Source organism: Rhinoderma darwinii, chromosome 2, assembly GCF_050947455.1.
Source record: "Rhinoderma darwinii isolate aRhiDar2 chromosome 2, aRhiDar2.hap1, whole genome shotgun sequence".
Taxonomy (NCBI): Eukaryota; Metazoa; Chordata; class Amphibia; order Anura; family Rhinodermatidae; genus Rhinoderma; species Rhinoderma darwinii.
Window position 1 is genome coordinate 57,461,927 of NC_134688.1, and position 15,582 is coordinate 57,477,508.

Here is a 15,582-nt window from a genome sequence, read left to right on the forward strand (position 1 = left end):
ACTTCTTTCTAAATGTGGAGAGTGGACTGAATTATTTTGGCCAGTGAGGTCACATGTAGCGGCCAAGGTTCGGGTGACGTCCATCCGCAAATTGCAACGGCGTTGAGTCTTACCATGAATATACACCATTGAACAATAACACTAAACCGCCTGCCTAATATGGTGTAGGTCCCCCTAGTGCCACCAAAACAACTCTGACTCGTTGAGGCGTGGACTCCACAAGACCTGTGATGGTGTCCTGTGGTATCTGGCTCCAAGATTTTAGCAGCAGATCCTTTAAGTCCTGTAAGTTGTGGACCTCCATGGATCAGACTTTTCCATCACATCCCAGAGATGCTTGATCGGCTGATGTCTGATTCCTTTCTATCATTGCCACCATTAACTTTTTCTGCAATTTGTGCTACAGTAGTTCTTCTGCTCTGGATCAGACGGGCTAGCCTCCGGTCCTCACATGCAACAATGAGCCTTGGGCGCCCCGACCCTGCCGCCGGTTTACCAGTTGTCTTCTCTAGGACAACTTTTGGTAGCTAATAACCACTGCATACTGGAAACGCCCGTCAAGAAATATCGTTTTGGAGATGTTCTGATACAGTCATCTAATTATCACAATTTAACCATTGTCAAAGTTGTTCAGATCTTTTCTAATTTTTCCTGCTTCCCGACAGGTGCCATTCTAAAGAGATTATCCATATTATTCACATCACCAGTCAATGGTTTTAATGTTATGTCTAAAGGTGTGTATATATAGCTACACTCATTGCAAACAGGTGCATAAAACCAAGCACAGAACTATACAATTTCCATAGAGAAACATTTCTAGCAGCCTCAAACCAACTGAAGAGCTACGTCACTTTAAACGTGCCACTGTCATAGAATGCCACCACTGCCGCAAGTACGTTCATTACATTTCTGATCTGCCCTGGTCCCCTGTAAGTGCTAAGTTTTTGAGGTGGAAGCGTCTAGGACTAACAACAGCGGAGCCAGGAAGCAGTAGACCATGCATATTCACAGAGCGGGGCCGATGAGTGCTGAAGTGCGTGGTGGCTAACAATCAACTATCCCCTGTTTTATCAATCACTACAGAATTTTAAACTTCCTCTGGAGACAAACAAGAATTCATGAATTGGGTTTCTATGGTCGGACAGCTGCACACAAGCCTAAGATCACCATGTGCAGCACAATCAGGTTTGCCAACCGTCCGTAAATTTACGGACAGTCCACAAAAATTGGTGTTTTTTTCTGCCGTCCGGCAGAAAAAAAGGACACTCTCTGGATTTTTCTGCATTTTCCCGGAACTTCGTACTGCGCATGTGCCAAAATGTACATGCGCATTGCAGAGGAATGGTGGGCCGCGAACTTCGTACTGCGCATGTGCCAAAATGTACATGCGCATTGCAGAGGAATGGTGGGCCGCGGCCTGGCATATTTTCAGATTGCGCTTTACAGCGGAATCTGAAAATAAGCTACCAGGAGTGGACCAATCCTGTCACCTGACCTCATGTCAGCGACCTGAGGTCAGGTGACTCAGGTCAGGTGACTGGACTGGTCCACTCCCGGGCCGTCTCCGACCCTAGTCATAAGAGGACCTCCATCACATGACCACCTTGTCGAGTCAGGCAGAGTGGAAAGTGGTAGCGGTAGGCTACCGCTCTCCGCTCTCTTTGCAGTGTGGTGCTACTTACAAGGGGGGCTGTGTGGAGCTATTTACAAGGGGGAACTGTACAGCGCTATTTACAAGGGGGATCTCTGTGGAGCTATTTTGTAAAGGGGGGGTCTGTGTGGAGCTATTCACAAGGGGGTTTTGTGTGGAGCTATTCACAAGGGGGAGGTCTGTGTGGAGCTATTTACAAGGGGGGTGTCTGTGTGGAGCTATTTACAAGGGGGGTGTCTGTGTGGAGCTATTTACAAGGGGGGTGTCTGTGTGGAGCTATTCACAAGGGGGTTTTGTGTGGAGCTATTCACAAGGGGGAGGTCTGTGTGGAGCTATTTACAAGGGGGGTGTCTGTGTGGAGCTATTTACAAGGGGGGGTCTGTGTGGAGCTATTCACAAGGGGGTTTTGTGTGGAGCTATTCACAAGGGGGAGGTCTGTGTGGAGCTATTTACAAGGGGGGTGTCTGTGTGGAGCTATTTACAAGGGGGGTGTCTGTGTGGAGCTATTTACAAGGGGGTGCTGTGTGGAGCTATTTACAAGGGGGGCTGTGGTGCTCGGATGGAGTGGTGTAAAGCAGCCGCCACTGGACTCTGGAGCAGTGGAAATGTGTTCTGTGGAGTGATGTATCACGCTCCTCTATCTCGCAGTCTGATGGATGAGTCTGGGTTTGGCTGATGCCAGGAGAACGATATTAACCAGAATGCATAGTGTCAGCTGTTACATTTGATAAAGTAGGGATAATGGTCTGCGGCTCTTTTTTCATTTTTTTTTTATTTTTTTCAGGGTTTGGGCTAGGCCCCATATTTTTAGTGAAGGATAATGTTAATTCTTCAGCATACAAAGACATGTTATGCTTCCAACTTTGTGGGAACAGTTTGGGTTCGGCCCTTTCCTCTTCCAGCCTGACTGTGCCCCAGTTCACCAAGCAAGGTCCATAAAGACACAGTTTGAGTTTGACATTGAGGAAATAGAGTCCTGTCCTCAACCCCATCCAAGCCTTCCCAGTATATGCATGAGACTGACTCCATAGTAGTCCGATACCTTTCCTGGGCGTTATTGCGACCTCTGCTCCAAACCCTTTCATTGCGTGGAGACTTGACTGAATAAACCGATGCAAAGATTGGGTGGATGCAAGAAACCATAAATCGGAATGTCTATGCCTTATACATTTTATAAAGCAAGTCTATTGGACTGAACAAAGCACATAAATAATGCATATGAGTGTGAATAATATATAGATAAGCATTGATGGCTCCCTGGAGAAATACTCTGCGGCAAATAATGCTGGGTGATGTAGTTGAGTAATGAGATAATGGGGGGAGTAGGTTACTTCTTGCAAAACATTTAGACTCCTCCCCTTTTTTTTCAAATGGAAGAATAGTCATTTTATTGTAGAGCCCTTGACGTTTTGGCAAAATCTTTTCGTCCAACTCATTGGAAAGGCTCATTTATTTGCAGGTTGTTATGGGGTGGGGGGGGGGGGGGTTGATATTATTCCCTCAAAACCGGGGGAGAGGATGACTGTCTAGTATCCTTTGAGAATGATGTAAGCAGTTCTATTATATAAGGTTTGTAGCCTTGGAATCCGAAGACCTTTAGTCTGGACGCACGCATGCGCGCACACACACACACACACACACACACACACACACACACACACACACACACACACACACAGGATTTTTTTTTTTTTTTTTTTTGAGTGTGGCTTGATATTGCATTAAAATCTGCACTGACACATTAATGTCTATGGGGCCATGCACACTTTTGTTGTTCTAACAGTTCGGTGTGTCCGTTCCGTTGAAAGTAGAACATGTCCTACTTCTGTCTGTTGTTCAGTGTCGCCCATTGAAGCCTATGGGTCCATTAAAACAACGGACGGCACACGGAAGGCATCAGTGTGCCGTCCATTTTTCACGGATCCGTTGCCAAGCAACGACAGGGGGGCCAAAGTTCCCTGCATTCAACACACAAGATGGATTTTAACGGACCGTTTAAAACAGAAGACAAACAGAAGCACAACATCCGTTTAAAACGGAACGGAGGTGGAGTGACAACAGAATCCACACGGATGTCACAACAGACACATGGGATCCATTTTAAATGGACGTGAAAACGGTGAAGGATGTGTGCATGAGGCCTAAATGGAAAATGCCACCAAAAGCACCTTAAAAACGCATGTTAATAACTCTAGCGGTTTTTGATGCGGTTTAAATTTCATGATCTCCCCTTTCTCAGTGAGCTATGATTGATTCTTGAATTTTTATATTTCTGGATGGCTCATGAATTATTTTTCACTACGATTCTTACTTTTTTTTTTTTTTTTTAACTTTGGCAAAGTCAGGTTCTGCTTATAAGGTAAGCTTTCTTTAGGAAAAAAATTTATATTCTCCCAGGAGTCCAATCCAGTCCGTGGCACTAAATATACTGCTCATGTATAAAGTGGCAATATGGCTGTTTGAGACATTCGGAAGAAGCTTGAAGGAAAAAAAAGGATAAAAGACAGGTGGTAGATTTAGGTTGTTGTGTTTTTTTGTTTTTTTTAAGTCCCACAGCAGTGATTGGCCGCTGCAGTCATGTGTCATCACTATGGGCGACACGTTATCGCTCCATGCAGTGTGAGGACTGAAAGAACATTTTAAAGGTAAGTATATTATAAAGGTTATCACATTTTCTTATTTGGGGGAACTTTTGGAGGCTTTGACTATTAAAAAACATTTTTAAAGCTCTGATCAAACTTGTAGTTTAGAAAAAACAGAATAAACCCCAGCATTTTATAAGGCTTTAGCATGCTGATAATTTTAGAATAGGTCCGGTATCAGAAGTAGTTGCTGTACTAGCTCGCTTATGCTACGTATTACTTTAAAGGGGTTGTATGAGATTGAAAAAAAAAAAAAGAAGGGGTCTTCTGCGCCTCTTCTCACCCCCCCCCCCCCCCACTCCTTGAGGATCCGTGTCATTCTTGTCCATGGGCTCTTACTGAGATTGCACACTATCTGTATTCAAGGGAATGGGACTAAGTTGCAATGCCAATCACAACCCACGGATAATAGTGGCGCTGTTTCTGGGGGGGGGGGTAGACTTTTTTGGGATGGTGCAGGTTGTAAGAAAAAGATTAATAATTATCTTTCTATAGCGCGAGCATATTCCGCAGCACTTTACAATTCAGGTTATATTGTAATACAGTGTAACTTCTATGGCAATGATGTATGTGATCGGGCAGCCTGGCATGCAGCCGCATTGGTTCGCGTGTATTCTGGAAATGATTATTTTTGCAACTGTGTGAAACGTTATAAGCTTTTTCTTGCTCACATCTGTAGACGTATGGAATAAAGGACATAAACACAAATAGTTTTTTATCCTTTCTTTTCTCGACCTGGCACTTGGTAGCATTGCCGATTGAATGTCTTTGAAGCGGTTTATCTGCATTATGGATATAGCTCCGTCTTCCACGTTTTCTTGGCATGCATAGCCGTTATTTCCGAGTCTCTGAAGTGATGGTAAAGTGTTATCGCTCTGTCTTGTTATAGAACAGGTGTGCGCTATTGAATCGAGGCAATAATTTGGAGTCCTTGCCTCACATTGTCGCCATGGTAACGAGCGGTTATCAGAACATCGTATTTGCACCTGTCTGACCCAACGTTTGCTGTGTGCTCATCAGTGGAGTACTGAGCGGAGTTGTCACTTCTATGATATTGTTACAAGGCTTTCTGTTCTATATCTGCCTGCATTATATTGTAGACTTACATAGAAAATAACATTGTCATGTCGACTCCTAACTATAGGTTTTTCTCAAGACCTAATAGCACTGTTCTTGTGGGATCAATGACTAATACGGACTGCCCCCTAAATTGATTGCAGGTCCAAAAAGAGAACGAGCTCTTCATTTAAAAGGACTCATCCCACTTGTTGATTGGCTGAGAAAAATTACGTGACTGGGTCAAAATCAACTTTATTTGAAAGTCGTTGGCAAACCAGTGTGGAACATTCTGTTATTTACATACAAGTGCGCCATTAGGGGGAGTTGTTCTGTGGTCGGCTTATCACCTACTAGGGCATCTATTGGATGGATAAAAAGACAGATTCTCTTTTCAAACTAATTTGTCAAATTCCATGGTAACCAGTAAGGAGTAAGTTCCAGAAACAGCAGAGCAGTGCATTGAGCAGAGTGGAGATTATTGGCATATCCTGTGGATATGTCATATATATGTCTAAGTTGGTAATACCCCTTTAACTACTATTTACATTTTTTATTTCCCTAGGGGACCTGAACCCCTCTAACAGCTTAGCTGTTGCGGTCGCTATTGACCACATAGTAGAAGGGGTTAAATGGCCAGGATCTGAGTTATCTATTACAGTGGGGCGTCGTCTGTAGCATACAGCGGACACCTGCTGGATAAGTTCTCATATACGAGCGTGCCCGATTTGTAACAGCAAAAAAAGGGCTGTTTTTCATGCATATGAGTCTCCGTGTTGCGTCAGGGTGGTTTCCGTGTGTCATCTGTTTTTCTCATCCATGTTTCTGCTTTGCAAGCACTTCCTGGGTTTATTTTTTTTTTTTTTTTTATCTCTGCATTTCTTTGGCAACTAATTCGTAAAAAAACGCACAGCACACGGATGGCGTCTGTATGCTGTCCGTGTTCTTCATGCACCCATAGACTTCAATGGACAGGTCTGATGCAAAAACTGATGCGAATAAGACATGTGGTGAGTTTCGCGCAATGGGCACGCTTCATAAAAAAACACGGATCCAGTGAATAGCCCTATTGAATTGCACTGGTCAGTGTGCTGTCCGTTATCTAAAAGTGAAGTACGTTCATGTGAATAAGGGCCTGTCGCTCCTCCACCGACTATGACCGTTACATAAAATGTCGGTAAGGGGTTTATAGACTAAAAAGTCTTGGCGTTATTAAATCATAGTAGTTCTTTGTCTCTAACGATTTCCTGTCTTTTGATCCTACCTCTACCACAAAATGTTAAAATCCCCCAAATCTTTCGAAGGATTCTCAGTTGAGATCGAAACATAATAGTCCACAGAATAAAACGATAAGGCCAGGATCACACTTGGAGTTTTTGGCTCAGTTTTTTTTTGCCAAATCTAGAGGTGGAACCAGAAGGAAAAAAAAAAGATATAAAGAAATGACGGGCGCATAGCCTTTCATTTTTTTGTCCACTCCTGTGTTTGGCTGAACCAAAAAATTGCTTCATATCTGCTTTTGTGATCCTGGCCCCAAACCTCCCATGTGTCTATAGATCTTGAATAGTCAAAGTTAAGACCAAGGTCCATGAGGTCACTATTGGGGTGTATGTGTTTCTTCATTGCTTCATTTTTTATCTAAAATTACACGTGTCTGGACAAAGCCCAGGAGGCCGGTGCTGATGCTAAAAATCTTTCAAGTTTTGTATTGACGTCTCAAAAAGCTCTGGCTGGGGCACGAAAAAAATAAATAAACTGGCTCCTGGTGTGGTCTCCTTGGCCTCTAAAGTCAACATTCATTTGTCCATTCTGGAATTAGAATGGTCTATAAATGAAGTCAAGCCCAAATAGGCCTTAGACATGGTAAATCACTCAGCTCCTTCGAGGAAAAGACTTTATAGCTAATGTTCAAGATTCCGCAGATTCGGAGGGGCATTGTCTCGCAATCTTCACTAAGTACAGTAGTTTATTATTAGCAGCTTTCCAGCTCCAGATCTTATTTTGACGATGACTTGATTAGAATTAGAGAAGCTTTTTTTTAAATCCCAATAAAGCCATTTGTGTATTTGACAGGGGAGGACTACTTGATATCAATGACAGCTGGCATAGAAGTATACGCAGTGAATGTTTAGCTCCCGTCTTCTAGACCCCCTTGTGAACCATCTGCATCTGTGGAAGTTCAGTACGAGTGTCTATAAGAAGAGGATTAACACGTCAGCATCTTCTTTCCCTAATACTTTAATCTGGTTGGTGTTGGGCGAAAGAGAGTGAGGAAGTCACCAGACATACCTTGAATTTGTTGTTTGCAAACAATAGGGTGGACTAACCCTAGACTGAAGAACCCTGCTAAAATACAGGATGGTTGGCAGTCAGGGGTGATGGCATAAGCTGTTCATTACTGGGCAAGTGAACTGTACTATAGATGATTTGAATGTATTTTATAAGCTAATCTCCTTACTTTGTGTCCACTATTGAGTTTGGGTAAAAAAAAAAAACTGAGCTAAAAACTTCTACAAAACTGTGTGGGTGTGACCTTGGCCTTAAGAAAAATTCCAGGATTACATTAAAAGGGTATTCCCATCTTAGACATTTATTGCATATCTGCAGGATATTCCTTTAAATTACTGACACTTGCAGTTCCCAGCGGTGGGAACCACACTTTTTGCCAGAACAGGGGTTGTCCGCTACATCTATTTGGAGAATCAATGGAGAGGTGGCAGGTGTTATGGAAAGAGCAAAGTCTGTAACTACCATAGGTATCAATTGAGAGAGTCCTGCGTATGCGCACGGCCACCTTTCCATAGACTCTCCACCTATTCCTGCAGATGGGCATCGGGTGACCCTTTGTTCTGGGCTAGGTTGAGGTCCTAGAGCTGGGATCTGCATCTATCAGACATTCACGGCATATCCTTCAGATATGATGACCCTTTAATATTTAGGCCAAGAATAGACCAAAGTCTGTAGACTGTAGGAGTCAAACAGACCTCTCCTTGACCCAGTTTGACAATTTTAGTGGCCGAGCAATAAGTACTTCCATAGACCTTAATGGACCGCTCCAAACACTGCTATGAGCCAGAAAAACTGAAGAAGGGAAGTTGTGGTATTAGTTAAAGAGAGCCTTTCACCTGCCCATACATGTGCAGCATGTAATAGGCAGGGCTGCACAAATCCTGGAGCACTTTAAATTTTTTTACTATCCTCCTTAGTTATTTAGATATCGGTGCCGTGATATTTGGCACCCGATATGTAAATTACCCCCTGAACTGTCAAAGGGGCATGTAATTAGCAAGGGGGCATGTTACCATTTCTGTGGCACTGTCCAATCCGCTATGGACAGTGTCACAGCAAGAGCTGGAAAGAGGAGAGCCCGTGCGCACACCACCGCTGCCACCACTGAACAGGAGAAGAGAAGGTGAATTCTTCTTTTGTTCCGTGGCGGTGGGAGTATCGTCAACAGCAAAGTCGGAGCTGTGCACGCACGCTCTCGGATCAATTTGGTTCTATTTGCCGTGGACACCTTTCCGCAGCGCTACGGATGGCTGTCCAGCCCGTAGAACCAATCCGGGAATTATGGAGCATATCCTATTTTACGGGCTGTGCTCCCGTATTTTGCATGGTAGCATGGCCCGAAAATGCGGGCAGCTATCAGCGGCTTGCCGTGCCCGCAATCGTGGGCTATGATTACAGGCACTGCCGTGTGCATGGGGCCTTACTCTTCAGCTCTCCGCTTACATCGGCTTCTCCTCTTCTGCTCAGTGGTGGCGATGGAGTTGCGCGCATACGCTCTCCTCTCCTACTCTTGCTGTGACCATGTCCGTAGCTGATTGGACAGTGTCACAGCGATAGTAACATGCCCCTTTGCCAATTACATGCCCCATTGACCGTTCAGGGAGTTATTTAAATATTGGTTGCCAGATATAACGGCACCGATATCTAAATAACGGAGGAGATTAGAAAAGAAATTTAAAGTGCCCCACGATTTGTGCAGCTGCACATGTATGGGCAGGTGAAAGGTTCTCTTTAACTGAACATCGCACCCCAGTCAACTATGAAAAACTGTATTTACAGTGCACTTGTTTTCATCTTGGTAGCCAACTGTATCCGAATATTAACTTTTATTACTTTGCTCTTTACCACACTTTTAGTTGCATTATAATAAACAATTAGGCCTCATTCACATGACAGTAGTGGTGTGCACGGCCGTGATTTTCGGCTCGGACGGCTGCGGAGTGTCACCCGCGGGCCGTGCACATGGCCGCGTGCATTTATTTCTATCAGCCTGGACCGCAAAACACAGCCATAATAAGATATGCCCTATCTTTTTGCGGTCCAGGCTCCTGTGCAATGCGGGTGAATTGCGGCCGCAAAAACCTGTTCGTGTGCATGGGGCCAAATTCTGTAAAGTCTGCTTTGCTTAAGATTTATGAATAAAACTTTTAAAATATGAATACAAAAACATTTGTGAAAACGTACCTTATTGATTCTACAAACTAAAAAAGGAAATAAAAGGAGACACGGTGCCACATAGTGCAAAGTAAAAGCAGGATGGGTCAGAGGAGCAATCTTGTTTAAGAAAATGCTCACCTGGCCCAAAGACACAAAGGTAGTGGTGGTAATGAAGCTGCTGCTGCCAAGTCCAAATCACAACAAATGGGGTTTGTTGTCCCGAGGATATTTGTAAAAAATAAAAATAGGACCATCGGCGCTGCACGAAGAGACAGAAAAATGGACAACTTAGATGACCATCATGGCAATATTTAATGGAAGGGCTACGCGTTTCGACACCAGTTCGGTGTCGAAACGCGTAGCCCTTCCATTAAATATTGCCATGATGGTCATCTAAGTCGTCCATTTTTCTGTCTCTTCGTGCAGCGCCGATGGTCCTATTTTTATTTTTTACAAATATTATTGATTCTACGTCGCTCCCGTTCTGCTGATCCTCGTCAGTCCTTCCTATTCACTAGGTGGACGCCATGATGTTATGTGATGACGGTGGCCAATCCTTACCTCAGGACATGACATTGGTACGGACAAAACGTCCCCACAATAGCTAATTGACACCCGCCATGGTAACATCTTGTCCATGTTGATGTCATCGGTGTATATGGTTTGTAAACAGGAAGGTTTGGAAGTCAGTGGGGATCAGCATTGTGGGGACGCTGCCAAATCAATAAGAGAACTTTTATATAGTTTTTTTTTTTCACATGTTGAACATAAAAATTGTGGAAATAATAGTTTTATCTTCATATGCCCGTTGTAAATTTGAGGAAACTAGGAACTATTCGCAATAGAAATGATTATGGTAGTGGAGAGTAAAGCTGATGTGTCTGTTAGTTGGCATTTATGGGCATCCACTACTCTGTGCCCTCTGGACAGTGGTATCCTAACCGCAGAAGAAGCGACCTGTGTGGTGCATGTACCTGTGGAAGAAAGCCATTGGCAGCAACTCCATTTCCAGCTTATAGGCCAGTGCATTACGTGTGTGTGTGTGTGTGTGTGTGTGTGTGTGTGTGTGTGTGTGTGTGTGTATATATATATAAATATATATCTCACCAGCTCCCCATCCCCCCCACTTGCCATACTCTGAAGAAATTATTTCCATCTATAGCTATAAACTTCTGCTGAGATTCTGAGGAAACCAATTCTGGCTGTGGAAAGACTTTGATAAAAAGACATCCCTTTAAATTTATGACAAATATTCCTTTTCTCTGTTAAGTTTGACAACATTTTTCCTATTGTCTTGTTTTTGTAGTTACTAAGCCATGCCGCTGGTAAAGAGGAATATAGAGCCCAGGCACCTCTGCCGGGGGACTGTGCCAGATGGGATCACCAGTGAACTGGAATGTGTGACCAATAACACACTTGCCGCCATCATCCGACAACTAAGCAGCCTAAGTAAGGACACGTCATTCTAATATGGCATAGTTTCTTATAAATGGATACTGTTGATGAAATGATTTAATTAAAAGGACTGTCCGATTAAGACAACCCTTTGTTATATACACCTTTTAGGGCATTCTGACCTTTTAAAGGGTCTTCCCCTCCCCCCTCCATTAGCTAAAGCAGAGCCATGTCCTGCCATTTAGAAAGTTATGGAGAACAGCAGGCGTGTGTTGGAAACAATTTTATGCCCATTGATATCCGCAGGTGTCCTGCAAGGAAAGCGAGCTCTGTGCTCCCACTATAATGCAATCTCAGACAGACCCACAATTGGAAATAGCGTTGTCTATACTGGTTTCTTAAATGAGATTATACAAAATCTTCTCTGCCTGTCACATCGCTAATCTCTCAATAAAAATCTCTTGTTTGCCTGCCAAACTCTATTTCAGTTGTTTTATTATCTTTGCCCTACTAAACGTGAGGGATAAACTGTGTATTTGCCGTTTCTTCTAATTCATAAGGAGGCACAAATGAGTTGGTCCAGTGCCCAGACACCTATATATCTCTTGGTATAGCAGTGTATTGTATATTATCCACTTATTAATAATTGGGGGATGGGCGTTGTATGCATAAAAAGTGAATTGTCATACATCAGCTGGAGATATGGCGGTAAACAAAAAGAAAAGGTTGATATTCATAGAAACGTCGTTTTTGCCTGAAGAGTTGCTTAACCCTTTCTTGGACATTTTGCACCTCTGGTAGAGAATTTTGTCATGTCCATGGTACAGAAGGAAAGCTTGCCAGGACATATGAAGGGGTTCAATAACTTCTATTATTCTTTAGGGCAGGGGTGGACAACCTTTTTTGTATGGTGTGCCAATAAAAAAATAATAATGAAGTACACTAGCTGGGGAAGGGGGTGCACATAGGAGAGACCACAACTACTGCGCACCATCCAGGGGGAACTGCAGAGACTGTGGCTACTGAAGACCAGCTTGGGGGTGCTGCACACAGAACAGAGAGCAACTACTGAGGGCTAGCTTAGGGTGGTGCTCATAGGAGAGACCACGGCTACTAAACACCTGCTTGGATGGGTGAACATATGAGAGAGAGCTGCCAACCTTTGCTAACTTTTTTTCTTTTACAGAGTGGTTACTGAACTTCGTCCTTGTGGCTCTGATCACCAGGAGAGAGCAGTGCTTCATTATGCAATTGGGGACGCTGAACACCAGGAGATAGAGCAGTGCAGCATTGTGGGTTTACCAAGTGTTCATCAGTGACAAACACAATGAAGCACCGCTCTCTCTCCTGGTGATCCGCACCGCCAAGCCCAAAATGAAGCACCGCTCCATCTGCTGGTAATCAGCGCCGCCAAGCCTAAAATGACACCAGAAGAGAGAAGTGTGCCACCAGACTATTCCCCAGGTGCCGGCTGTGGCACCAGTGCCACAGGTTGCTGACCCCTGCCCTAGGGGGTTAAAAATTGCGTATGACATTGCAGTTATCACAGAAATTCCACACTTGCAATAATCATAAGTTGAATGCAATTTTTCTTTTTTAGTGAATGATAGGAGTTGTAGTTCTTCTAACACCCGCAGTATTCTATACTACAGATCCAACAATGCAGAGTCCTGAGTATCTGCACTGGACAGTTTATGGCTCCTGTATAGAGGGACATGATGAACCAACTAGTTATCTGTAAGGAAATATTCTCTCTGCTGGATCCTGTAATATCTAAAAGGGAATATTTATTTACAGATGACTATGATACTCACAACCCAACTGAAGTAACGAGATAATCACAGCACGCCCTTTGGAGATACTTGCAATAAGTGATATTTATTGATTGCTCTTCAAAGTTGTGAAAAATGCATAACAATACGGACAGTGAACAAGCGACAAATATATTATATGGACGTTTCCGTTCTCCCGGACCTTAATCTCCAAGTTGCAAGTATAAGGATAAAATGATCTCTGTAGTAGGTGCATCCAGCGCCAATGTGATGGGTATCCATATCCTATATTTTTGTTGCTTGTTCACTGTCCGTATTGTTATGCATTTATTTACAACTTTGAATTGAGAAATCAATAAATCTCAGCTAGTCGGGCTGGGGGTGACCCAATAATGTGCTGTTCGGTTGTCTCCGGTATCTGGAGCCATGCTGACTGCAGTGCATCCCACATTTGTTGGAGGGTGCATGGGGAAGGATCCATAAAGCGAACAAGACGATCGTGGCCCCACAGATGCTGAATTGGGTTAAATTCCTGCAAATTAGGGGGCCAGGGAAGTACTTGGAGGTCTTGGTCGTGCTCTTCCAACCACTGTCGGACATTTCTAGGCGTGTGACATGTTGCATTGTCTTGCTGGAAGATTGTATATAGATGTATAGATGGACGTGATCTCCAATGATGGATTCATACCCAAATCGATTCAATGCCATGAAAAAATCCCTCAGACCATAACGCTGCCGCCACCAGCTTGTGTTCTTCCAGCAATGGTTGCAGGGTGTTTGTTCTCTGATGTTTCTCGCCTGACACGCCAACGTCCATCCGTTCAATGAAGCAGAAAATGTTACTCATCGGAGAAGGCAATACTTTGTCAATCATCGGTGGTCCAAATCCGATACTGCCGTGCAAATTGAAGCCTTTTTTTCTGATTCACCTTTGTTAGCATAGGAGCAGTGACCATCCGTCTGCTTCGAAGTTCCATACGCTGTAGGGCTTGCTGAACTGTCATTTTATACACACGTCTTGTAGCCCCCTGGTTGATTTTCACGGTGAGCTGCTCCACTGTAGGGTGTCATTCGGCCCTCGCGGCACCTTCGTAGCTGACGTTAACCTCTCACATCAATGGCACGTAGTGCTCCGCAGTTTCCACGTCGGTTATTCCCAATGGTGCAATTTGTCTACACACGATACACTTTCACCACAGCAGCATGCGATAAGTTCACAAACTGTGCTTTTTGGGAAATACTTCCACCCTTGGCCCGAAAGCCAATAATCACCTTTTTTTGCTACTCGAATAAATCGCCCCTTTTACCCATGGCAACAACGAGTGATATGTGTTCAGACAGCCTATCACACACCCTATATACCCACCAAGCCAGCCCACCACACATCACTTCCTCATGGGCTACGTGCTGCCGATGTCGAAATTAGCAGGTGATCATAATAATGTGACCTGACTGTGTTATGGGGGATACAAGTATTTACTGAAACCATTCAGGAGAGCTGACAGATTCTCTTTAAACCTCCTTTTATTTGCTTTTCTTTAATAATAAGTATTATTTCATGTCCCTTCTAATTTGTAGAAGAATGAGTTATGTGTTTGGGGTAAGCCTTGACTGAAGCTACGAAATAAGCTGCAGCGAGATCAGTAATCCTTGCAAGTGTGTTCTGACATATTTTCTCTATTTGGCAGGCAAACACGCAGAAGACATATTTGGCGAGTTGTTTAATGAGGCGAATACTTTCTACATCAGAGCAAATTCTCTTCAAGACCGAATTGATCGGCTCGCTGTCAAAGTCACCCAGCTGGATTCTACTGTGGAAGAGGGTGGGTGACGGCACAGACGCTGCTCTATTGGAAGTGTGTTACGTACGAATGCCATTAATTACCCGGCAGCAGCTGCCTCCTAGCAGGGGATCGCCGCTGTCTGCCTAGGAAGCCGAGCGTGCCGTTGCTATATCAAATCTTAATTGGCCGACAACATATTGTAACTTACTGTGTTTCCATAATTTGTATGAAAACTTGTTCAGACTAATTCAGAAGCAGCCAAGTTTCCTCCCACACGCGCTATACTGGTTAATTACATTTACCGACATTATGTTTCCAGTCCCAAGAGAATTCAGTTTTTGCTTAGTATCTTTGTAATTATAGAAATGCTAAATATTGTAAATGTGTAACGTGGAAGCCACGCTCCCCTACCAATCCAGGTCACTTGTTATTTCTAATGCTCTGTTTTTTTGTACATGCGCTGCGTAAATTTGCGCCCCTGATGTGTGGTGTTAGAGCATCGTTTTACAGCTTACAGAGATACCATTTAAGTAAAACATGAATTAAGTTGACAATACATTGCATTACTTGACGTGATCTTAGACTGATTCTGTGATACAGTCTGTAAAATAACCTAGATAAGCGGTCACAATTCTACTGGTGGCCGTTGGAATCAGTCGACAAGCTTATCGACAGACACGCCCCTAACAGCTTAGCTGAGATCCCATAATGCACTGGCACAGTGTGGACTATAATACAGGTCTTAACTCGGGATCAGTACAACACAATGTAGATTTCACCCGCTCATCCAGTGCTATTTGTTAGCGTTTATTGCAAATATACAGTGGGTGCCGTCA

The 15,582-nt window shown here is 43.7% G+C and overlaps 1 protein-coding gene across 1 annotated transcript in view; it reads left to right on the forward strand.

Annotated features, from left to right (window-relative positions):
• The window catches only part of WASF3 (WASP family member 3), a 41,249-nt gene that overhangs the window by 6,912 nt on the left and 18,755 nt on the right, over positions 1-15,582 (forward strand). The window contains exons 2-3 of the mRNA XM_075851663.1: positions 11,102-11,244; positions 14,651-14,785. Of these exons, the coding sequence (XP_075707778.1) occupies positions 11,112-11,244; positions 14,651-14,785 (268 nt within the window). The 5' untranslated portion in view covers positions 11,102-11,111. The remainder of the gene's footprint in view (positions 1-11,101; positions 11,245-14,650; positions 14,786-15,582) is intronic.